Consider the following 27,096-nt stretch of genomic DNA (forward strand, 5'->3'; position numbering starts at 1 on the left):
AATCTAAATTAAAACATATAGACATTTTCATCCAGTACTGTCATAACTTTTTCAAAGAACTCTAAGAAGATAAGATCTACCTTTTCGAAATCCATGTTACCAACTAGAATCCTGCTGTCAAAGCTCTACATGCAATATGAGACATGCAATATTTGTCTATAATCTTTCAGTTTGTTTTTTTCATTCTTTCTGTTGAGGGGTGTTACATTTGCTATTTTCCAGTCAATGGCTATTACCCCCTTCTTAAATAACTGTCAAAAGAATTTTGGCTTTGTCCAGCTTGGGTCTTGTCATCAATTTATTGAATGGTAAATGCATGAATTTATTGTCAATTTTGATATAATCATCTACAGATCCCTACTATTAACTCTGAGACTCTATACCATGGATGTTGTCATTTTTATGCATTTTATAAAGTGCTTGCTTTATCCTTATGTTTTTCCTTAGTTGATTTATTAAGTCATTTTTTGCCACTGCTTTATTACAGCCTACAGTTTACTTACTCTAGTGATTAATCTTAAAGTTGAATATCTTTAAATGTTGCCATCAATTATTTATTGAATGTTATCTTGTTGTACTTTTGTTAAATTCTATCTCCTTCTTTCATAGTCTGCTTTCCTGAAACAGTAAAACTTTGCTTTGGAATCTACTTATACTGTTTCAAAATATACAGTACTTCAAAGCCATACTACATTATTATTCACTGTTCTTTAATGGTTCTCTCACCTCTAAGGTTTTCCTTATTCAATCTTGATTGCTTGAAAAAATTAGATTAATACAGGCATTCCCTCTTGTCGGTGCTCTGACAAACCAAGAGCGCAATCGTTAGTCGTGTCTAACATTTCAGTTTCAGATGCTGACATTCTCTGATGGTTTTTCTTAATCTATGTGAGGAAAATGAAAACCTCCCACGATAACCACTTCTTCCTTTTACAAATTCATGCTTGATTTAATTAAACAAGACTGCATTATAATTGGCATATACATTTGGCTGTCTGTAGTATACTCCTAAAACTGCCCTTCAAATATTTTTACATGTCTGTCCTATATAAATCTAAGACCCTTAATTCATCCAGATTACGTTCCTGTGCCAGAATGCTATAAAGATCTACACTTCTAGCTCTACCAACTTTCCAGTGTCTCTGGAAGGAGGTGTATCCACTAATTCTGCATTCTTTACCATCACTCCCTGTGAGCCATGTTTGTCCGATTCCAATTAAATCATAATTGCATGCTAACACGGTACCTTTTATTTCCTTTTTCTATTTCTATGTTTCTCATACTCCTGGCATTTAGGTATACACACTTAATTATCTGGTTCTTTGACATTTTGTTTGCCCCGTGGGTTTTCCTTTTTGGCTCTACTCCCTGTGTGTCTCCTTTCGTTTCTCCCCCTTCCATTCTAGTCAAAACGTTTTTGAATTTCTCTGCAGATCCTCACACAAAACCAACAGAAACTCATTGCATTCTGACGGAATCCACTGTGTCTATACAGATGGCCTCTGCATTAGAAAGGCTTCCGAGAGCCAAAATAGCTAAAGCCTTATTTATCAAACCACATCCTTGCCCACGTGTCTTCTTTATGGATAATCATTTGCTGATTGTCATCTTTGCATGGTGCAGGTAGCAAAAAACGATTTGGTCCTACTCTTCAGTTTGTCTGCAAGATCTTTGAATGCATTTCATATGGAAAGTGTGTTGTTTATGATGACATACTGTACAGTATATCACTTTCAGTTATTCTGAGAATGAAGCCTCCTAAAACCTACACTTATATTTTTCTTGTGGTTTTGGTGGCACTAAGGTTGAGACTGGCGTGTGACTGGTGCTTGACTGTCTCCAGCATTCATAGTGTGGCAATGTGTCCTGTTTTCAAGTGGAGCAAACATGTTTGGCAATGTGATGTCAGCTGTCACTGTTATAATTTCCAACGGCAGATTGCTGTATCCTGCCTACAGTGGGACCAACCACAGGTTTCAAATAGCTCTCTTACCTCTGTTTCGCTTACATTATTTTGGTTGACAGGAAAGACTGGCTTAATACAAGTTTTTCCACTAGCTCATGGAACAATTATGTAAACGCATTAAGTAAAAAAGGAATTATTACCATTTCAGTATCAGATTCTGACCCCAATGTTTTTTCCCCAATCTGTGTGAGGAAAATTAAAATCTACCATGATAACCACTTCTTCACAAATTCAGTGCAAATTTAATTATATTAGGTTGCATTCAGAATCCAAATATGATGGTCTGTAGCATAATCCTAACACTGTGAATTCTGAAGGTTTTTACAAGTCCTTCCCATATTCATATTCAATTCCAAGGCCTGTAATTCATATAGTGCTACAACTCACCTCTTATTGTCTCTGTAGAATGCTGTACTCCTAGTATTGCAGCATTTGTCAGTGTTAGCCATTTAGCTGTAAATTGCAATTACAGTCCATCATAGTTAAAGCAGTAGTTTCTACTCCCTCTACCAAGCTTGATTTGTGCAGCACTACATCTCTCACTACATTCTCAACCTGTACAAGATTTAAAAAACACTCAAACTTGGGCACATAAGAAATCTGACCTTTAACATGCCTGGCACTCCAATTATAGCACCCAGTCCCCATATTTTAGTGCTGCTTTCCATTAGATGCTTTCAAGAAAGCTCTGGCAAACAAAAAGCTAAAGTGGAACAAGATATTTGGAATTTGGATTAAAGGATTCATTATTTAATTAAACTAAGTCTAAGTTGTAATCATAAAAACAAAAGAACACAAAAATAGTCACACTGAGATTTCAACTGATCACTTAGCCACTGCTACAGAATGCTATACTGTAGCTCGCTTGAGTGTTTCTAGAAGCCCAGCCCTCTGTGTGTGTTTGGACCCTGGGGAAACTGTACTAATGACTGAAAATAAGATGTAGACACTTTATCACCTAACACAGACATGGACATATTTTTCATTTTCTTGTCTTTGTCTAACCCGTCTAAGTTTCCTACTGAATGACTTATTATTTGATCTACAGAACAGCCTTTGTATTCCTGCCCTGACAGAGTAATTAGAAGGACTTGATAAAGGAACAATGGATCTCAAAGGCCAGGGATACGCCTTTGGCATTACAAATGCTAAGAAGCTAGGAACTTTGGGTAAAGTGCAGAAATGCTTCTAGTACAACAATGTACTTAGTAATATTAATAATCATGTAACTTATAAAGCACATTTCATTATAATTACTTTGAATAAAAGTGTGCTTCAAATAAAAATAGGTAAAAGAGAGTTCAAGGAACTTAAAAAATACTATGGAGGAAAAAGATTTGGAAGTTGATAGGTAGAGAAGGATTTTAAGATCATTTAAAGGTCTCAGTTGAAACACTTTGTCTGAGATGATCAGGGAGGATATTCCATAAGTGAGGAGTGTAGATGGAAGAGGCACGGTCTTTCATTGTTTGGTTCTGGGAACCAGCTGTAGGTTAAATTGACTTGATCTTAAAGACAGAGGTGAAGTTTGAAAAAGAAGAAGGTCAGTAAGGCAGGAGGAATATATGCCTTTTAGAGCCTTAAAAACCAGGAGCAATACTTGTAAACAAATAAAATCCTTAATAATAATTACTTGTAAAGTCACTCTGAGCAAAGCAGTTGCTTATGAAAAATGTACTTATTGCTGTGCCTTGGGAACATTAATTTTGTCCTGTTTCTTTAACTTCAACATACAGTAAATATACACTTCTGTGTATATTAACTATGATGACCCACAGATACGAGATTGGCCTTTTAAATATAAGATGTTTGTTTTTTAAATTGCAACTTAACTAAAATAAATGAATCTGTAAATTGAATGTGATTAACAACATGGCCTATTCACTTTTAGTCGATAAAAGCCTTGAATGATCAGATACTGTAAACATCTGATTATTTACTTCTGATCTAAATGAAGGTGATACATTAATTTACACAAGGCGACAGTCAATTCATAGCATCAGTAACTGTGAAAATAATAATGAAAATATAGAACACTCTAGATGAGGTATTTTTTCATGTAACAATTGTATTCCTTCTTCCTGTCAATTAAATAAGACTACCAACTTAGCATTGGATGAATGCACAATTGGAAAGATAATTTACTTCAGTTTAGAAGCATCTTTTACAGTCAGGCGCAGTGGAAATGGAATGGATATTCTATGCCCACCTGGCAGCCAGATTTTCAAGACTGGTCAGGTCTCAACTCTGGTCAGGCAATGGGCCAGCCCCACCCCAGAAAAAATCCTCACTCTTTTAAAAATAACTGATATTCCTGGGACTCCCAAGCGGATTAACCTGAAAAGCAGCTTGTTCAGGGCTTTGACCGACCCCTTAAGAAATCACTTGCTTATATCTGGCCTATGCTGACTAATACTCCCCGAGGGGCAGAGTACATTTGACCTAGGTTCGTGGATATTAAGAAGGCCTGCACAAGATGCAACATCTTACCATTCACCAAGGAGCTTTAGGCCTTTCCAGGCACCTGTGAATTTGCAGCGTCATTAGTGACAGAGACTCAGTCTCCGGTGAGGCCCCGTGGGGCTTGCAATGCAAAAAACTGACTGGCTTGATGAAAGCATGCACAGCCTTCATTCCTCAACAATGCTTGAGGAAGCAAGCTGAGCTGATTAACAACTGGCCATTCCAAAATCAGCAGGGAATAAAAAGAAAAAAGAGGCTCTTTTGAAACTGTAGACACCATAAGCTATAGTGAGTCTGATACCCATGACTGACTGTCTCAGACTAATAAAAAAATGGGCTGTACAGGCTGAGATTTGAAAAGAGCATTGCATGCACCGAAGATGTGCAAATAACAATAAACCCAGGAGGAACCAGTGAAGCGCAGTGTCAGAGCGAGTTCCCCTCAGCTTGCGACAGATTCATAGCAGCAGGTGACACCAGACGCTCTTTTCAGAGAAGCAGTTAGCAGGGCTGAATGATGGGCCACATTAAAGAACAGAGAGATTAACCTTCAGTGCATTTGGGCCTTCCTCTTTTTTCTTTCATCTTCAAAATTGGCTTTTGCCCATTCATAAATTGCTCGGCCGTCGCACTAAACATCTTGCTTTACCGGCTCTTGTGGGTGATCCCTCGACCTCTGCTGTGATTGAGGTCAGAACATTAAGACGAACATAAAGCAATTCCACAGAGCGAGAGGGATGGAGAGAGAGAAATCCCCTAGCGGAACGAGGAAGGAAGACGAGGCTGAGCTGACAGTCTCTATCTCCCGTCTCACATTACAGAGGGGCTCCAGGATGTACATGGGTCACCCAGGGAGCGATCCAAAAGAGGAAGGTCAAACGTAGAGTAAAATCATCAGTATCGGAGATTAAGGGCACTCAGCTGCTATTGCCTTTAGACCGAGGACAGCTGATTATGACTTTATTAGGACTGTTAAGGGAGTCACAGCCAAGACAGGAAAGTTGTGCTGCAGATTGGAGACGCTTATTTTTCACAGGCAACAAAACTATAAATGCATATGCATAACAGTATAAATGGCGATGGGGTTTATGAGCTGGAAACCATTTTTAATAGGAAATAGTGGATTCCTGGCTTAAAAAATGTTCCATTTATTTTTCCATGCATCCTAGCCTCCATCTTAATATAGTAAGACATTCTGAAATTAAGCCTTGACTGCACATAAGCCAGCTCAGCCGGTGCAAAATAAATTAAAACCCCTTTCTTCACTCTATAAATCATTTATATATGCAAGCTTCTCCAGTTTCAGGGAGTGCAGAAACGAACCGTTTTTCTCCCCCTCCCAGCAAAGGTACAAGTATGTCAGCCGGGCAAAATGCCACCCAGAGCATATGTGACCGAAAGCACAGACAAGGCGGCAAAAGGTCTGGATGTATTGAATCAGTGAATGAGTGATTATCTGTTCATCTCATTTTAGCCCAAAAGCAAGATTGCGCTTTTCCATCAACCTGATCTTGCTACCTGTTGTTGTGTGAAAATCTAGGCTGCTGCTCTGGAAATGGGGGTCCAGATCAGAGAAGCACCCCTGGGATTGTGGGAAACCCCCACGGAAGCAACAGACAAACTGCAGAGAAGGAGATAAGAAGTCTGTTGTAGATCTGAACATGCTGCAGAGAGGCTCTAGGCTCTCATAAACTCTGCATAAGCTGCTCTCTAATCTTTTAATTCTAATTTTACTATCATGTATGAAGGTGTGGGCTTCGACTTGGTTACTTCATGACCCCTCACCCCACCCCTACCTCAGGCAGTCTTCCCCAATTCAGAATATCCTGAGCACCTGCCTTTGGAATTCTGTGACGATAATGGAAAACAAGAGCAAAAAAATCTCCCCCATTACTAAAAGCAAATTTTGCTGCATTAGAAAAAAACATGCATTACCCGTAACCCAAGGTGTTATTTACATGCACGAGTCGAGTGCACTGGGTGAACCTTCCCTCTCCAGTCTGTCACAAGCAACACTGAACGCAAAGAAAAAAAATCGAATATGATCCCAGGACAGCAAAGATAAAAATACCAAGGTGCTGAGCTGCACAGGAGGCAACACTATGAGGGAATGTGAGCACTGATAGTTTTATCTCCACTCATCTCACAAACCGCTCCCATGGAGAGACAGCAAGATGCTCGGTGGTCCAGAGGTGAAGAAGTGGAGCTTGTCACCCGTCAAATGAGATGTGAACTCAAAATCTTATTGCAAGTGCTCCTGCAGCTGATATTGTTAAAAGCAACAGTTCACTCCTAAATCTCTGTAAACCACTCTAGTTAAGTGTATCTACTAAATTAAGTAATAGGCTGTTTAATATTACCATTAATTGGTCTTAAAGAGAAAGGAGAGTGAGAACAGGCCTCACAACATCCCTCTCTCCCTTGTGAAAGATCCTCTCAGTATGTTCTGTTATGTCCTTCATGCCCAGATCAACGCAAGCCTCTTCTTATACCCACTCCACACTGCTGATCACATCCCCGCAAAGACTTCTATATAAACATTTATTTTTATACCTGCGTAATCAAGGTCTCTGTCACCCTCCAGGTATGGATTTCTCTTATCTATGGGTTGGCAACATGTTTATAGTGTGCAATCATGTATTATTATGCGTTGTAAAATATATATCTTCTGACAGTTTTATAACAGGGGTAAGGTGCACCACTGAAAGCTAAGCAGTCTCTTCTAATCTACTGTAGCATGTGCACACAGCAGAAAGTCAACTGGTTATCCCTACAGTATCGTGACGGCTTTGTGGTTTTCTATGACAGAGGAGGTGAAGTGACATAAGACAGCTCCCACCCTCCTTGGACACACAGATGGATGGTAGACGCACAGACTGGCAGGGCAACAGACAAACAAACAGGCGGGCGGGCAGGCAGGCAGAGGCAGACAGATGGGCAAACAAGCATGGAGACAGGCGCACACTCCTGTACATGTGCTGGGGGTTGCAGGGACACACACACTCAATACTAAAAGCAGACACGCCTGCAGGTTTTGCTGTCAAAGCAAAGGCTCCTAAGTGCTGCGATTAGGATAAAAGCACAGCAAATTAATTTTTATTTCCCAACCAAAGCACAAAGGTCACTGACATTAAATTGTGAAATAGCGCAGCTGCGCTGGAAGTGCTGATGGGCAAAGAGGTGCAACGTGGGCCGTCAAAATGCAGTGGGCTGGAAAAGTTTGTCTTTTAGCTTATTAAAAAAAAAAACAGGGTCAGTCTTGATGGCAGGAGGGAAATCAATCTAAGTTTGTCATAGAGAAACCTTTGTCTAGGGTCACTGAAAATGCCACAGTGAATAATCAGAGTTTAGAGAATAGCTGCAAGTGACTTCCTGTGACCCTGCACTTAGTCTTTATAATGCAAGTGTAATAAAAGACATGAAGGGCTGTATAACTCAGCGCTGGTGTAAGAGTCTGTATGAAAATGGTTCATTTAGTACTCCACAATTCGCTTATACTTCCACAATTGCATGTTTCTTTCCTGGTTTATTCTAACTGCAATGCTTTAACAATGATAACAGTGACAACTGACTCAACATAATGTAAAACAGCTTTTATACTACATCTACAAATAATGGGTAAGACGATTTTCCTGCTATCGCCCGGATTTCATGAATACTGCTCTGTTCCTTGTGCACATGCAACACCACTCTCTGAGAATTTTATTAATGAGCCTGGAGCCAGTGAAGAGGATGGAAGCTGCTATGGTTTGGCCAGAGAGCAAGTTAGCCTTGCTCTTGCAAAGAGTGAGGTATTTAAATACCAGCAACATCAGAAGATAAATTGCTGGCTTCCATATGTCCCCAGTCCCACCACGGCACAGGTCAGCAAGCCTGCGGCCATTATGTAATGCTTTTCCATCATCGTCCTCAATAATGGACCAATCACAGTAAGAGACAGAGGAGAAACTGTAATTGAACTTTATCATCCTTGCTGGTGCCACACTACAGGAGTGAAAATAAATGATTTTCACATTCTTCTGATCTTAACAACAGACTCAGTTCTCCTAATCTGAATCAGAATGAATAAATGAAGCAATCCTTCATTACACTGCTAAGTCTTAGGCAAGCAAACTTGGAAGGACACATCTATTTCAGCACAAAAACTGAAAAAAGAATGAAAGATGACATACTGTACAAGGGTGACATTATAAACATATTTGGTGTAATCATGGGGTGACATTATTATGTCTAGTAGCACTATTGCTATAGTTTGGCCTCAAAATAGTGGAAATGTCCAATTTGTGTCCAGTTTGTGTTTGCTCCATTTTGTGCTTGGCATCATGTTGGACTTGTGTTAGATCCATGTCACAGTGACTCATTTCTTTTGTGATATAGATATACATAAGTATAGTTCATGAACACCAAACACAAATGATATGGTATCTGTGATTTATCAGTTGGTACAGTACATGTGCTAGATATTAACATACAATAGCTATTAAGGTTAAATATTTATAGAATTTTGTAAGTTTGCATTTTTATATTTAACAACAGCTCTGAACTCTCTGCAGCTGATTTTCCTAAAGGTACTTAGGATGCAAAGCTTATGAATTGGGGGAATTCTGCAGAGAATACAAAGTCTGTTCTCCTCCACGTAATAATTCTTGTGAGCATGTCTAGCTGTCAAATAACCCAACTAATTACCTCCGCATACACCAGCATTCAGAGAACACACAGAAATAAATATAAGATAGTTAAAATAATTATGCTTTAAGTCCCCATAAACGTTTTATCTGTGACTTTACAGTGAATAGCAAGATTACAGGGATCAGACGACAGAAAAGGCCCCAGAATGAGATTGGTTGGGAAGTGTCCTCAGCTCTTTCATAAATAAGCAGTCGTAATCTATTTTGGAGGAAAGCTAACTCAGCGGCTTTTGATTTGCTCATGATTCTGCAATTGCTTCTTTCAGATAGCAGCATGCCTTTTAAATGGAAATGTTTCATATTTAACTCGAGATGAAGAGGGGGGAAAAAAACTTTGGGAACTGGCAGCACAATGCAGACCCTCAGAAGAAAAGAGAGCCGCAACCAACTCCACCCACGCAACTATTAATTCATCTTCAAAGAGGACAAACAAACTTCACCATCAGTCAGTTTCTCAGACTCTAGGACTGCACTATGAACTCCATGTGTGGGAGTCAATGATCACCTTCAATACATTTATATCTTATACATAACTAAAGAAATGCGTTATACTGTACATACAGTCGGATATCTAAGAAGACCAGTCAGAGGTGCAAGATGAGGCCATTCGGCTCATCTAGTCTGTTTGGTAGGTAGCAGCCAATAAATCCCAGGATCTCATCCATCCGTGTCCAGGGTATCGGCTTCAACAACATGTTTAACTGTGACCATATACAATGAGTTAATTATTTTGTGCCTTTGAGAATTTGGAATATTCTGATCGGGTGTCCTCATAGTCTTCTCTGTTAAGTTTTAAAAAGGTGAAGATCTTTTAGCCAACAGTTTGTTCTTTAAGCAAAATATCTACTTCATTACAAAATACACATGGGCGGAGCGGTGGCTCTGTGGCTAAGGATCTGCGCCTGTGACTGGAAGGTTGCTGGTTCAAATCCCGTGGCCGGCAGAGGAATCCTACTCCGCTGGGCCCCTGAGCAAGGCCCTTAACCCTAACTGCTCCAGTAACGAAAAGACAAATTCCTAATGCAAGAAATTGTATAGGGCTAATAAAGAAACATTACATTACATACAGTGGTGTGAAAAAGTAAGTACACCCCATGAAAAGGGTTTGTCTTTTTTGACATTTTTGGACAAAAGGATATTTGATTGTTGTTTCAACAATACTGATAGATAAAGGTGCACCTATCATTGCATCAGATGCCTAAAATTAGAATCAGGTGCACCAAAACAGGTGCAAATGATTAGAACATCATTAGAGAGCATTATGGTTTGGGGCTGCTTTTCTGCCTCAGGGCCTGGCCAGCTTGCCATCATAGAGTCAACAATAAATTCCAACTGTACCAGAGAGTACTTGAAGAGAATGTGAGGCCATCTGTGAAAAAGCTGAAGCTGAACTATATGTAAGTGGCCATTGCAACAAGACAATAACCCGAGACACTCAGGCAAAACTCCACAAAAGAATGGCTCAAAAAGAAGAAATGGAGGGTTATGGAATGGCCAAGTCAAAGCCCAGATCTTGACACCAAGTGGGGGGTCTTACAGCGGGCAGTACATGCAAGAAAGCCCTCAAACTTCACACAGTTGAAGGAGTTCTATAAGGAGGAGTGGGCAAAAATTTCTCCAAGTCGATGTAGGAGACTGATAGACAATTACAAGAAATAACTATAAGAAGTGATTTCTGCCAAAGGGGGCAACACCAGCTATTGAAGCTAGGGGGTGTACTTTTCCACAGAAGACAATTGCATTCTGACTTTTTGTTGAATAAATGACTGCAAAGAATCATTTTCATTGTTATTTGTTAAATTAGATCACCTTTATCAACCATTTTTGTTGAAATAAAGATCAAATATCCATACATGTTGAAACCCATACCTTTTTACTTACGTTTTCACAGCACTGTAAAGTGTACATGCATTTGTTTAACACATACTGTATGGACAGATATGGATTTGATTATAATAAACAACCTCTAAACAATGTTGGACCCATGATGTCAAGCAGATGACACTAATAAACATAGGCCAGCCTGGTAGAATGGTTTGGAAAGCTGTTTCCTATGTAAAGTAATGCTGTGATAGTGTTTTGCATGCTGCTGATGAGAGCTGTAGTGTGCCTAGATGCAGATGACTCAATACAGCTCTGTCCTATAGATCACAGTCCTCAAGAGAGACAAACTGGCAAACAGATGAGGAGCTCTCAGCTCTTTGTGTATTGAGTGGATCTCGGATGGCGTAAGCACACAGTGCTGAATTTGCAGAAAGTGGCTACTCAGCACAGCAGTGATTAGTGTTGATACTAATGGCCACGGGTGTCCATTAATTGACTTTAAACTCTTTAATGAGGAGCAAAGCCCTGCATAGTATCTTCCAGCTACTTTTACACATTGAATTTCTTAAACCGGACTTTACTTGCTCAGCTGCTCAATTAGATAGAACTTAATTCGCACCTCCTTCTGTTTTCTTCTTAACTACGGCTTATCTTACAAGGCTGTGGCTTCGGGTTTTTGATTTAATTAAAAAAAAAACACTTTTTTTAAATTCTGCAGTGTTGAAAAACTGTTACCTGACAAGAGCTGCAAAAATTAAATAATTATACTACGAAACGACTCTGTCGAGAAAGTTTCAGCTGAAGGTGTTGATAAATTACACATTGCGCTGATCTGATCCCTGCTCCATATGTTTCTCCATTTATTTGCTAAGTCCTCAGATACTAGGATTCTTCTTCATCTGTTCCTTTGATTCTTTACATTGGAATCCTCAGGTGATCCTGCACCCAAGTTTTACATTTGTTGTTGCAAGTCAGAGGGTCTTTATAATGTGTAAAGAATCAGTGATTATTTTGAAAAGCAACTTCCCACAGTTTGAGACTCCAGTGTGTCTATAACCTCCAGATGAAGTGGGTATTAAGCCAAGGTTCGCCAAGCTACAAATTTATCTAATTTCCAAGCACAATGGAAATGGAGAGCTGGATGGTTAGATCGCTAAACAGACCAGGAAGTTCACAAGATTACCAGTAGTCAATGCGACCATGTGATGTGATGTGATACATCGGGAGCCTGAAAAAGATTTGAGAAGAAGCCAATAAGCCAACCATCCAAATTTCTCACTGGGTTCCTCCTTGACAGTCCTGTCTGGAACTACTGTATGAAGTTTTCCTTTTATTAATCTGTCAAGCAGAGTTTGTTCCTCTTTGTTGTGTTTTTGTTTTGGATCAAAGGTTGATTGTTTATTAGCATCAGGTTAGAAGGCACGCTCTACTACGAAGTATTACAGTCCCATTTTTACCTCATAAAGGCTTATGTCCAATTCTTCATGTATTAGGTTAATCAAAGATAGTCAAAGAACCATCAAGTGGGAAATAGAGCTGTGTGTTTTTTTTATTGACAGTGTGTGGTTTATGTCTGTTAATTTGTGTAATTTAAGTTATTGTCCTCCATCACATTGTTCATGGGAGAATAAAGAAGTCACATGGGCTTACTTGGTATTGCTTGACATGTGGGTTTTATGAAGTTCAGGTAGGTTCAGGTAGCCTATGCGGCAATATGCATAGGCTGCAAAGAAACAAGTAAAGGTTTATTCCATGTTGAAAAGGAAAGAGACACAATGTTTTGGCTGTGATAATTCACCTGAAGAAGGCTCCACACCTAAAATGTTGTGTCTGCTTTCTTTTCTTTTCAGCATGGAATAAACCTTTACTTGCTCCATGTGGGGTTTATGATTATCTTAGAAATGTACTGTACTTAAGGCAGGTGGGTGTTAACATTGACATAATTACTTTGAAAGCTTATTAACAATTATTGTATTCCCTCCTTTTAATACTAACACAACCCCTACTTTTGTAAAAAATATATCATTTTTATTAGCCAAGCCGAAAACTGGGCTGGCCTTAACTGACCTCAGCTGCAGGAGTAGTTCAGAATCATTTGTCTGGAGTACTTTCTAATACTCAAACCGACTCCAAAGGGTTGGACATGTTTACTGTGAAAGGGTCAGCTGAGTTCTTTCGTGCAACGCAATCTATTACACCTGGGAGAGGGAGAGGACAGAAGCTGGCCTCTGCTGTCAGGGCATGTCTGCCATCACTCCAGCGCTTCCCATAGCCCAGAGGCGGCTGACTGGGTCCAACAGTTCCCTGGATTCCTTTGTGCATTAAGAGTCACGTCAAGCCCATCACAAATCTCTCTCATATAGAAAGGAGGCACTACATCTGGAGAAGAAGTTTTTGTTTCTTGGATCTTTCGAGTAGTTGGGTTTTATTCCCATCTGAAACAACACACACTTCCTTTACTTTTGCTTGAGGTAGGTTATAACAATGGCACAGAAATGAGTGCTGTAGCTTGAAAAAGGTGGTTTGCTCAGCGTAGCCTTAGGAGACAGCAAGTGAAAGCAAGTTTCAGCAAAACTAAGTCAAAGGCGGTGATATTCAGTGACTGCTATCAACGAAGAAAAATACAGATCCAACCCATTACAAGGGGAGTGGGCAAACCAATGCGTGTGAACTTCACAGTCGGTTGATTTTGTGAGCAAAAGGCCACTGCAGATAATCACTCTGTATTACCTGATAAAAGCCCAGGACAGGGCCTTACAGAGCAATTTCTGCTTTTGTTCAAACCACTTTGGAAAAGAATAATTCACATAATAGAGGCATAAAATTCTGACAAATACTGTGATTAAATAATCTATTAAAATAATGTTTCTTGCCACAGAGCATTTGCAGTGATTTAAAACTATGCGAATGGAAGCTGTGCCAATTGTATTAGGGAACAAAATTTAATGAAAATGAACATTAAATGAACAATGTCTGTAACTTTTAAGATGAGTTTCAATCTGCCACTGCCACATCTGGCTTTAACTTTGTTTCTCTGCCTGCATGGCCCTAAGCGGAAAGAAAACAGTTATATTTCAACCATGAGAACACAACAGTGACTTTCTAATTACAGTTAGTGCATGTTAGGCAAGGCAGTGGCAGTGACAGTGACACCTGACCTTAAAAATTCCGACAGTGTCTTGGAAATGACTTGACAGCACATTTTTTGCGTGACAGGCGCACGGTGATGCATGGTTAGAAGATGATCGTATCACCGACAAACAATTTATCATTCTTGACTGTAACATATGGTCAGGTCGCCATTGAATTTTACAGAACAGGGCTGCTTCAATTTCCCACCACGGTCTGGACACACTCTCTGCATTGTTTCAAAGAGTCTGGTGGTGGGTGCATTTATGTAGGATCACGTATGTGAAAAGCCATGAACAGAATCTTCCTTGCTTTTATGCAAGAAGAAAATGAATTAAGGGATGCTTATGATAGTTGTGCAATCCTTTCCAGCATCCCTGGAAGTTTTATTCTTGGGCAGCAAAATGTATGCAGTGCTCTCATCAATACAAATCACAATATACTGACTCAGATCCCCTTTCCGCAAAGGGATGTTTCAATCCAGTAATGCTATAAGGAAGGTAATGCACACAGTAGCCCTGAAGCCTATGTTTATATATTCTGGCTCTTCTGTAAAGAATTGCTAAGCACTTTATCCAACTCCTTGGCTCCATAAACTGAAAAAACATAAGCCAAGAAAGCTCAGGAAAAGTTGGCTGGAAATGCACTTGGCAGGCACACTGAGCTGCATATGAATTTCAGAGGTTACACGAAGGGTTAATCCATCCACTATTGGCTGAATGCAGCAATGCTGGTCTGTGGATAAATCCCAAACTGCGCGACTGTGGCTCATCAAGTCTCCTCGTCCTGCAAGCCTCTTTGCTCGGGACTGGATGCATTAAATCCTGGCTGCAGCACAATTTAAGGATAAACAGCAGTGATCAGCAAGGAAGGAAGACTTTAAATTCTAGTAAAACAACAGTGTTCGTTTGATGCTTTCTTATTATTCCTTCAATAAAAAAAATGCAAGGACACAGTCATAGCTCAGATATATTCTCACACACATAAAAAGAACAGGGCCAGCACGTCCTTCGTTTCCTGTCATGGCTTGTGGGAAAATGCCCATGGTTGCCACTGTGAATTAAAACCTCGAAATTCTCCTTTCCTGTTTATGCCTAAAAAGAAATATCTCCCCTTCACTAAGGTTAACGAGTGATGACAGGCATGCAGCAGTATCTCTATCGGAGATGCTGACCCTAGTCTGCCCTTCCTGGGCAAATGGGCTCTGAGTCTGGCCATCTCAGTCTCAAGCTCCTGGCAATTCCGACTCTTAGCTCATTCGTCTGAGCCGCCCTGCATGGAGCTCTTTCTAATGAAGCGAGAGATAATGCAGGTCACAGTGAGCAGGGCAGACATGCGCTGGCTCCGACACTGCATTTTAAGTCAAAATGTCAGAAAGAACACTTCCTTCCTGCGTCCTTTTATTCCAACTCGGGTTCTAATGCGGTTCCAGACACTGATCTGATAGATTTAACATTGCCTTCTCCCCTACTGATCGACGTGAGTTCTGCTCATCTGCTAATACACACTCTCACCAACCGCCATTCATTCAACTCGCCCGTTCAAGGGAACCTCAAACACCTGGATGTTCATGATCAAGTGGGTGTGACAGATGAGAAAAGATTGGGGGTGCGAATGATAGGTGTCACCCAAAAGGACAGAGAAGTGTTACTGTACAACCATTTGAACGGTGTCTGCTAATGCACTGGAGTCCACTTCTGATTCCAGATGTGCAAATCCAGCTGCTTCACTGATTTTTGTACTGCACCCTTACAACCTAACTAAATGAGGCATTACTGGTTTTAATAAAAGAAAAAAGAAGTGTTCTTTGTATTCAAGTGCTGAGAATCAGACGAAACCTATCACTCTGTGAATGCACGTTCTTATAAGAATAAAGTATATGAATTTTGATTAAATGTTTTTGGCATCAGTTTTAATAATAGATGATTCATGACTGACTGTGACACACTCAAGTGACTTTATTGCATAAGCACTAGATGACCTCATTAGTGGGAGAATAGATTGGTCACAGTTAATGAGGTGATTTAACCCATTGACTATCAAGCCTGGCGTAACTCAGGAAAGAAAAATGAACTAATATTCCCATCTTATCAAGAGAACAATGCCATTGTGTCATTGACCGTTTGAGGCTAGACAAACTCCATGCACTGTTGCTCACCTAACCTAAGCAGTTTTTGTGAATATTCTTTACATTTTGGCTATCAAACATGTCTATGAAAATATATTGCCACAATTTCAATCAGTTAATATTTTTTTTCATAAATTATGCCTTACTATTCATGAGAAGTAGAGTTTTAGCCATGTGTGCATATGCTTTGTAGCATTCCTAGTTTATGAATGGCTGAACTAGGATTATAATTTGTCTCTGACTATAGCAGGAAAGATGGTCAAAACAGTAGTCTTTTCCAGAACTGATAACTGCAATACCCTACACACTGGGGTACCTCAACCCACACTTAAACTTCAATATGTCCAGAACTCAGCAGCCAGAATCCTGACCAGGTGATCACATTACTCCTATTCTGGAGTCCTGACACAGGCTTCTCATCAGGTTTACATTGCTTGGCACCTCAGTATTGCACCTATCTAACTTATTACTTTCCTATTCCCTACCTTGCATTCTCCGTTTGTCTGATTCTGGTCTCCTGTTCTGCTTGGGATCTAACGCAGTTTCAGACACTGATCTAATAGATTTAACACTGCCTCCTCTCCTACTGATCGAGGTGAGATCTACTAATACACACACTTGTCAATTGCCATCCATTAAATCACTATCAACTCACCTTTTCAGGGTAATGTTCATGATCAGTTGGGTGTGACAGAGCTGAAAAGTTGGCAATGTGTGGGGGTGCTTTTACTTTCTATGAGTGAAAGGGCCTTCTCTTGCTATACCCAAAACCCTGGGAATTCTGTCTCCAAAGATATCAGGGAGTCAACTATCCTGAGTGCATTCAAATCCAATCTCAAAACCTTTCCCTCAGAAAGGCTTTTGTGTAATTGGTGTCTCTGATTGTTCATTGTTCCTTGCATCTTCTCCTACATTTCTAATCCCTTCTGTGTCTTTGTGATAATGCTGTTATCTCATATCTTTGTTACTGTTCTTCTAAACAGTGTTTTGCACTTTTCCTGTTAAGTATTTGAGAAGATATAAAGTTAAAAGCAAAATAAAGTTGCTTTTTATAATGATGATGGTGATATTATGGTTTTGAGTCAGTTTCAATCTAATTGTTTACACAGAATAGACAGACACAAACACAGACATGCACACACATACACCTGGATCCAATTTTCCCAGAAGCCAATTAACCTTCCAGTATGTTTTTGGAGAGGAAAGCAGAGTAGCTGGAGAAAACCCACGTGCACACAGGGAGATCATACAGACTCCATGCAGATAGCACTCCAGGTCTAGAATTGAATGCAGGCTCCCAGCACTGCGAGGCAGCAATGTTAGCCACTGTGCCACCATGCAGCCCAATTATTGATCACACTACAGGAACAAAACCTTTGTGTATACCTACATTACCTAGCAAGATTTCATTAGCAGGGTAGGGGCTTCCCTGTTTCTTCCTTTAAGAGCAGCTCTGGCACTATGTGGAGTGAGAGGAATGCTCTCAGCCCAGCCTCCTGTGAGCCACTCGGACAGGGATTGACAGACCGTGCAGATCATTCGCCTGAAATCACACATGTTCATGTCCTGGCTGTTGCAAAATTGACTCAGTTTGTCAATGAGCTGTCAACAAGTCAAAGAAACACTGCACTGCTGACTACAATAAGGATATCCAGCTCAGGTTATACTAAACCAAAGGTGCCCAACTCCATACAGACTCCATGCAGATAGAGAGTCACAACCCAGCTGGTTTTCTAATTCTCTTTAAGTCTAAATATCTAAACTGAAGACCTTTGCAAAGTGTTAACGTGGTTCAGTTAAGCTAATAATTACTTCAACTAGGTTATAAGGAACAGAGGTGGAAGAGAAACCTGTCAACAATGTTATCCTCACGACTACATCTACAGTAGATACTCCTTGTAGCATTTGGCCTAATTATGGGTCAGTACATGAAGGAGATGAGGGCTGTGCAAGTCTCATATTGCACAGTGGTGAACATGAACTCAAGAGACAAAATACAAGAAAATCTGTGTAGTGCTGTATTCAGCTTTGTTGTAATGGTTAGTATTGTAATGGTTGTATTGTTATTGAATTGCATGGTGTTATAGTGTACTGTAATTTGTTTAGTTAATAAAAAGTTCAATTTAATGCTTTTCACTGTAAACCCCATTTCTTTAGAAAGTCTGAGTACAATACTGTATAGCAGGTGCAAAGTACAAGGTAATCACATTTTGAATAAAAGACTGTAGTAAAAAGTGTGATAAAGTTAGTAAGCTGCAGATAAAGGCTCAATGTGTTTCGAAATTCAGCCATTATCACAAGAAATCACAAAAAACTACTAAAATGTTAAATTATATTGCAAGAGCCAGGTCAGGGAGAAATTACAGTGCTCTGGAAGGAAGATCACACAGTGCTTACTAGTATACTGGCCATGTTTGTACAGATGTTATAAACTTAAACTGCAAGGACTGGCACTTATTAAATAAAACATCAAATATATACTGTATACCACTGGAAAAGCTAGAGACTTGCTGTGATCTAACTCTAAGGAGGATTTATTAAATTCATTTTGTTATCTTGAAGTACTTAAACCTAATAACCGGCTCGTACTTTCTACTGTAGCAGAGTACAAACCCTACAATACTGTTATAAAGAACCGTATCCAGTATTCTCCGAGCTGTCAGCTCCCTCTCTGCTGGAGAGAGTGGGAGATTTTTATTGAGTGGGAACCTGGGGAGAGGCATTAAGCTTAAGTGTGCACAGCAAGCAGCCTGCAGCTGAATACAAACCTGTCTGCATGACAGACTGAAGGCACTTTCCCCATCGCAGTGTGCATGTGGTGCCATTGTCAGAAAAGACAGGACAGCTCTTTAGTCTTGCTGCTTTTTTGAATATGGCAGCTCTGCTCACTGGCACATCCCAACACAGCTGAGTATAGAAATACTGTCCCCACCCTCCTTGGCAGGAAGAAAGAGGCCTCTCGCAAAAACACTCCCCACACCACAGCCACAACTAGCCAGGACAGCAAAAACCAGAACATCAGAACATTCACAGCTCTTAAAAGCACATCCAAAATTTCCATTCAAGGTCCGCAGGATGTGTTCCAGCTCTGCAGTGATCTTGCTGTGATTAGACTGTAGAGCAGCTGCCCGCGCCTGTCTGCTGAACGGATTACACACAGGTTCGCCTATTGCAGCGCCTAACAGGAATTGCTTAATGTCATTAAGTAGGTCCTGCAGCACTACCTCTGCTTCACGCCTGCCTGCAGCAGAAGATTAGACAGGGAGAGGCGTGAACTCTGCACCACTGGGGGAATATGACACCAGATTACCAGAATGAAAATGAGTTACGGGCAAATTCCCCCATCCTCTGGCCTTAGCCCCCAGTCTGCCAGATCAGAGCCTTAAAATTGTCACAAATGTTTCCAAGACCACATTTATGGACAACAATGGAGAACAGGAAAAAACAGAAACATTAAAACTCTTAAACTGCAAAAACAAAAACAAAAACAAATCGTAATTCGAAGATTCTCAAAGGGTTGTGCTGTAAAGCAAACTTTGATCTTGATTTTGTGTAATTTTAGAATCTCACACGTAGAAATCTAGAGACAACTGGCCTGACTTTGCAAAGCTAGTTAAGGTTTTATCAGTAAGATAAGTAAGAAACTGTAAAATCCATCAAGATTTACAGGCTGGAAAGACTGTAGACTGTTTATAATTAAGAAAGACTTAACTATAGATGATGTGACAGGAAAGGTGTAATAATTAAATACAGATTATCTCAAATTGGACAACTGCATTAAAATATTCAAAACTAATTTTACACGTATTACCTTTGCAAATCTGGGTCAAAGTTGACAGGGAAAAAATAAACTACATATCTATAGGAATAATCAATCATTCTTTTGAGAATGCATTTCAAAATGACAACAATATAAGCTCTGCAGCAAAAACCTTTTTTAAAAAATGGTTGATTTTAACCCAAACAAGCCTAACACCACGTTTTTCTCTACTGCAACCTTTGGATATCTCCACTTGTGATGCAATGGTATCAAGACAGCTCCCCGTAACCACTGCAAACCGTGTGAATTTCAAACAAGCTGATCCCACGTCAGTCTCAAAACTTGGGTGAAAGCATAAGGCCCCTGAAATGCTTCAGAGAGCAACGCTGAGCAAATGCAAAATAAATCAGCAGGCAAAAAGAGCATTACAGATCTGTCATTACCAGTTTCACTCCAGCAGAGCATGCCTGAGCACTCCAATACCATTTACACAGCGATCAAGAGAAAATGTTGTAAACCACACTTTTATTGTGGGGAGCTCAAGACATAAAATATAAGAAGAATGACAGAAAAAAAGCAGTCATCTCAGACTCTCCTAGATACATCATTAAAATAACAACCAATCTTTAAAATGGTGGCACTGCAAGGATGTAAATAGGACTCCCATCTCAGCCTAATGAGCGCCAAGCTCATGTGTATAAGGTAACAGCTTCTTTCTCAGATAGACTCAAGTGGAATTAAAATAATATGACAAGAAAGATATCGCTGCTCTAGACGCAGGGAAAAGAAAAGTAACAAAATTAATTTCTGGTCTGAAGGGAAAGTCATATTCCTACAGACTACATGGACTGAATCTTTATTAGACAGGACAGAACAGAGGATGAGGACTTGATTCAACTATTCTGAAAGGCGTTGAACATGTCAATTTGGGAGAGTTTTTCAAGTTCAGCAGCATCACAAAAACTCAAAGAGCAGAAGAGGAAATACAATTCAGGAACATTCAAGGCCGAGAGCAGGAAACACGTCTTCACACAGACGACTGTGGGAGTCAGTAACTATCTACCGTATCTTCTGTAGTGTTGTGAAGTTGAGTGCGGATTGAGAAATGGATTAACTAAATTCTTGGATCATTAATACACTGAATACCAAACAAATCATGCTTTGGAACTGAAAAAATGAAAGTGCTCAAATACATTATTATTATTATTATTATTATTATTATTATTATTATTATTATTATTATTATTGAGAGCTCTGTTATTTTAATTGAGTCATCAGGTGGAACAGAACCTAGCAGGCATGAGAGTCTCAAGGACCAGGATTGGGAATCCCTATCTTAACTTTTCTGTTCTATCAGTCCATGAACCTGCTGCTTATAAAACCTGATATGGATCAAGTGGCTAACTGTCTTTCCCTTAGGCCCTCTGCTGTCATGGACTTTGTGGTTTGAACCGATGGGTGATTAGCCCCGTCAAAGATACTAAAGTTTGTTCTGTACATTCATATCTTTCCTTTTAATATTTGTATTCCCTAAACAACAGTGATCCACCATGCTGTCAGATTTCTGAGCAATTTCCAGGTGCTGAATTTCAGAAATCACATTTTGCAGAGATTAATGTCCTCATTAACATCTTATTTCTCCTTCACAGTGCTTCTTGTTTGCTCTGCGATTTTCGTGATCAAATTTACTCGTGCTGTATGTAATGAATGAGGCCGTCCTGCTGATACGGTTTGCCTGATCACCTCATTTTATCACTAATTCCTTCCCTCCGTTTCCCATCTTTAATGTACTTAAGTCTTATCTCTGTTTGCTTTCCTCTCATTTCCCCCTCACCTTTCTCAAAACAGTGCTACACTGCAGCTCATCTGCCTTTCTGTTGATTTCCTGAAAAAGACATCAACAATAAATAATCTTCCACTGAGATACCGCAGAGTGACTGCACTTAAGAAGAACTCCGAAACAAAAGAACCGCACATCACAAGCACCGCACGGGTGAGAAGAGCTGGCACTTCAAACCAGTCTTCAAGACAGCGCCTTTTCCTCTCTCTGCTTTATGTAAGTGATCCAAAAATGCCTGAATCACCATCACAAAATATGGAGGAAACTCAAACAAAATGAGCCAGTCACAAACTCCCACTCTGTTTTTTTGTTTGTAGAAGTACTGTAGAAATGATAAATAAGAACAGCTCAACGAATCTCTAATAGGGGAATTCTCTTGCATACACCATGGGTAATTTACATTACAAGTGTTTTTGCAGTTTTTATCCAGGCATCTGACGTCTGTCTGCTGCCACTTTTATGAGTCCAGTGTAGTCAAAGCTGCAGTCTATACTGCATACTATATAGAGCTCAGCACAGTGCAAGGCTCTGCATCCTGGTTTCACATCTATTTGTAAGCTTCTATACACATTTAATGGACCTTACATCATCAAATAGTCACACTGCATATACTATGCAACAGAATGTAAATATTTCATGATACTATTAGCACAGCGGTGTAGTGGCTGCCTCACAGCACCGGGGCCCTGGGTTCAAATCCTGAGGTGCTATCTGCATGGAGTTTGTGTCTTGCTTCGGTTCCCTCCCACAGTCCAACGACATACTTGTGGGTTAATTGGCTTCTAGGAAAATTGGTGTAATTCCCAATTCCCATGGTGTAAGTGTGTGTGGGTCTGTGTCTACCCTGAAATGGACTGGCGTCCTATCCAGGATGTATCCTGCCTTGTGCCCACTGAATGCTGGGATAGGCTCCAGCTCCCTCTTGAATCAAATGAATAAAGAGGATAGAAAATGGTAGGAATGATTCTACTTTTCATTACAGAACTACTAGCTGATGGGCTGAGTAAACAATGAGAAGGGGTCAGATGAGGTATCGGTTCCTTTCTGTGTTCTCAATAAAAAGTTTAATTTAAGAATCAGTTCAAAGATAATGTGGGATAGTATCAAGAGCTCTAGGATGGTAGCAGTGCTTTGTACAACAACATCACAAAAAATATGTTGAACAGAATACTATCTTGTCTTCTAATGGTGCGCAGCATGAGCACTATACAAAATGCATGACATTAATTAATGGAATTAAAATATTTCAGATAGTTTTATCAGTATCCATGCTGCAGCGCTGACAAGAAACAAAGAAATGGCAAATTTCTGAATGCTGAAGAACTTGTGTTATTTACACAACAGGTAGCACATCTTAATACACTTCAGAGATGTAACTAGTGCAGATCACCAGGTGTGGAAAAAACACAACGTGAGCTGAACACACACATTGGACGCACTATAGAGGCAACATGTGCTAATTTGTTACATGCATCATGGGTTTACCGTGATCGTATGAAATCCAGCAACCTGTCAGCACCAAAGACAATATCAAGGTGAAATATCACTATTAACCAACAGGCATCCAGATTTCCATACTACTAGAGAAATTAAATAAGATCTGCAAATACATTTATTTTTAATTGGTAAATAAACAGTCCAGAACCTTTAAATTAATAATTATTTCATTAATATAAACTTCATTAATTAATTGACCAATTGAGTTGAATACTGTTTGATATTCATCTTTTCCTTCTTTCTCTGAGTGAAACAGATCTGTGAGTTTAGCCCTTCCTGAAGCAAAAGGGACCTCACCAGCCTCAGCGAATGGAAGGGGACCCCGGAAAGGGGCTTTGTGGCCCAGTGGTGGAAGTGCTGGGAAGACCACACCCCCTTCTCTGCTCACCTGGTAGGTATCCCACAGGCGGATAGTGCAGCGCAGAGGCAACTCCCTCATCAGCAGGTTGTTCATCCAGCGGAAGGCGAACTGCAGGTACTCCACCTCGTACTTGCGGAAGTGATTGTGCACGTCCTCTGAAGGCGGGAGAGGAGGAGACAAATAAAAGCCCAAATGAAATTTAATTTCAGTGCATGCTTCATGACGTGCCCTGTACTGTGAGTCTGAACGCGCACAAAGAGCTCGATAAGGCAGACCTCAGTGGCACGACTGGACAGAAATGCTGGTCTGGAGGGCTGGGTGCAGTGTTACACCATTCACCCACCTCAAATTTCAGAAGGTCCCCAGAAAAAAGAATGAGGTTGAACACTATGGTGAGAGTACCCCAACCCATCAGCAGTCTTCCCTCGTGCATAACAAACCAAAGCACCTTGAATTAGACCTTCCAAACTGGAATCAAGATGCATGTGCTAAATCTATTAATTTAATCTGAAAAGGAGAGTACTTCCCCTGGCCCGGGGTCTGCAGACAGTCAGCCTCCCAGATGAAACCCTCTCTGACAGAAGGGAACGATTACAGCCATTCCCTCCACCATTTGTTTTAATTTCCCAGAATTACAGAAAATAAAACTTGGAGACAAACCTGAGCTTCCGAGAAATAAATCACATTACACAGTGTCTTTACTTCAAAACCCCAATTAACCTCTTTATCTACCTCCTCTAAGACACACCAAATGAAACATAGTAAGCAACTAGCATCTTAATCAGTGGTCAAGGAGAGATGCCTTTTCACAAGGAAGTGAATTAAACAAATTAAAAATGTGCCCTTTAAAAAAAACTAGTGTTATTCAACAAATGCATTATTAAATAAAAAAGCATTATTACTATTACTCCAGTTAAAGCAAGTCAGGACCTCTCATAAGAACCCAGCTGTCTTAAACACTTCTGCCATGTGATCTGGACTAAGATAATTTAAAATGAAGTTAATTCTAAGTGTTAGTTGGATGTACTGTATATTATTGCAGATACATACACAAGGGGAGGAGATCTGCATAAACTGCCTCTTAAAAGCTTAATTTAGTCAACAAATGTCACTACAGCACTGGGAAGAGCTCACAATTCACAAGTCCATGCAGACAACCTGATTAGCCTTGAACAGAGGAGACTGCAAGGGGATTTCATTCAACGTTTCAAAATCCTCAAAGGCACTGGCAAAGTCAATTCAAGGGACTGCGAGGTGAGGAATTAAGAGTCATAGGAGAGTGTGTTTTTTACTGAAACAGCTGGCATTTGTTTACACAGACAGTGCTAGATCTCTGCAACAAAACAGAAGATATTTGAGAAACTTTAAGAAACATTTACGGATTGATTTGCTACGAACTATCAAATCGGTAGAATGGATAAAACGGCCTTGTCTAATTTCTTGATCTTTGAAAAAGCTTTTATTAAAGACAATGTGTTTCCTTTTTGGAGGAGAGACAGCACCACTCTAATGTACCTCTCAGATCGCAGTCTTATTAACAGACACAGATACATCACAGCTCTGTTGGAAGCGTAATATGAACAGCATAAGAAGCAAAACTGTATTTAACCTCAGATCACAATTGGTTTTATTTTGCATTACTGCATTTTACAGCCGCTCAATTTGGAATGGTTTTTATCTCGCAGCATTGCTTGAACTCCAGTACTGCACAAGAAGAATGAGGAGGGGCAGACACACTCCTCTGACTCGCCTGTCCATCACAGCCATTACATTTGGCATGCGGCAAGGTACACGGAGTCTTAAACAGGAATCACTGTTTCACCAAATCCTTTTTCACCCTAGCTGACTAGTCTGAACCCCACCCCTGGTGACACTGAGCCACAAGGGTGCTGTCTCTTGGGGAACCCTAGTCACAGTCAGCTAGTAACGGGACCCAGGCTTGAGAGCAGAGCTCAGATCCTGCGCTTGGAGTGAGTGCCTTCACTTCATGAGTAACTCTAGAGGCCCTTTCAAAGCACATTTGTAACACGACTTTGGACATTTATTCTGTAAAACACATAAGGGGGCAGTGTAGTAACCAGGGATCCGAGCTCTTAACGAAGGTTATGGGCTCAATTCCCTGTTGCTGCATCCCTGAGTACAGTACTTTACCCCAAGTAACCAATTGCACCCTGTCTCATAAAGGAGGAACAGTGCAATAGATCTGTGTCCCATCGAGTGGGGGAATCACATTACTTTTAGGCTGCTAAATGCCTCAGAAACCCCAATAAGCTCTGGACCTTTTTTTAAAAGGAAAATCGAAAAATGAAAATAAAACCTGAATATGAGAGGACACCATACAACTTCAATGCATTCTTAACTGCCTTCTCTGGCTTTGCAGAGGGTTACTAAAACGCAATGCTCTTTAATCCTCCTTCTCTTGTACAGCTGAGTGTTTGCTGTTGGCTGTGATGCAGTGTGGGGGCTGTGTATCATTTTGCAGGGAGTGCTTTCTGCCTGACTAGGAGAATGCAGTGGGCCCCCTTCACCCCTGGAGAATGTGTGTGAGACAGTAGACACGGAGCGCAGTCACATTTGATAACTGTGAAGACAGCAACAAATTGAATCAGGCAAGTGTTTGAGGGGCTCACTTGCAATTGAATCTTGTGGGCGCTTGGAGCAGTAAATTACATTTCTCTTTGCTCCTTCCCCCTCTCTCTCACTACCCCCCAAAAAAATCTTATCAACTTTTTTTTTTTGGTTTTGGGCCTAGACGGCAGCAGAGAAGCAGCAATCACAAGCCAAAAGGCTCCGAAAGGAACGCGAAGTGTTTGATTGTTGGTGAAAGGCTCCGTCCCCCAGTTAGAAAACTAAGTGTTAATGTGGAGCTGTGACACACAGCATCAGTCTGTGACGGACGGTTGCTCTGCCGAGAGGCTATCATCCCGTCTCCCTCTCTGCTTCTTCCCCTCTCTCTCCCTCTCCGACATCTCTGGGATTCAGTGAAAATCAATTTCTTCTCTCAAAGGGTCAGAGGAGGCTTGTATTACATTGCTTTATGACTGACGCCACAAACAACATCTCCCATCGCTGTTTTATTAGTGTATTTTCCATTACCGATGTGGGGCCATGTCGTACAACATGGAGATAACACACAAGCAACACAACACCAAGCACAAAACTGAGCAGTCACAAGAGACTGAGGTACATAGGGTAACCTGGCCCTGTGAATCCTGCAGGATGTAATATAGTCATTGACACGGCTGGACAATATCCTCTACATGATAGCTTGCATTGTAGGAAATACTAATATGAGACAACGCTTATCAAAATAGATTGAGTTCTGTAACAACCTTTCTAGGGAAAAAGGAGCAGGCCATAAGGTTAAGAACAGAAGGTCAGTATGTGAGTCTTAGAAAATGTACTTTGTCCAAGTTCATTGTCATAGGTTGATTTGACAT

The 27,096-nt window shown here is 40.4% G+C and overlaps 1 protein-coding gene across 2 annotated transcripts in view; it reads right to left on the reverse strand.

The window, feature by feature from the left end:
• tbc1d22b (TBC1 domain family, member 22B) overlaps window positions 1-27,096 on the reverse strand; it is a 129,944-nt gene that overhangs the window by 12,662 nt on the left and 90,186 nt on the right. For both annotated transcript variants that reach the window (XM_088640187.1, XM_088640186.1), the window contains one exon: window positions 23,684-23,811. In XM_088640187.1, the coding sequence (XP_088496313.1) occupies window positions 23,684-23,811 (128 nt within the window). The remainder of the gene's footprint in view (window positions 1-23,683; window positions 23,812-27,096) is intronic.

The sequence above is a fragment of the Lepisosteus platostomus genome, chromosome 7 (assembly GCF_059453375.1).
Source record: "Lepisosteus platostomus isolate fLepPlt1 chromosome 7, fLepPlt1.hap1, whole genome shotgun sequence".
In the NCBI taxonomy this organism is placed as follows: Eukaryota; Metazoa; Chordata; class Actinopteri; order Semionotiformes; family Lepisosteidae; genus Lepisosteus; species Lepisosteus platostomus.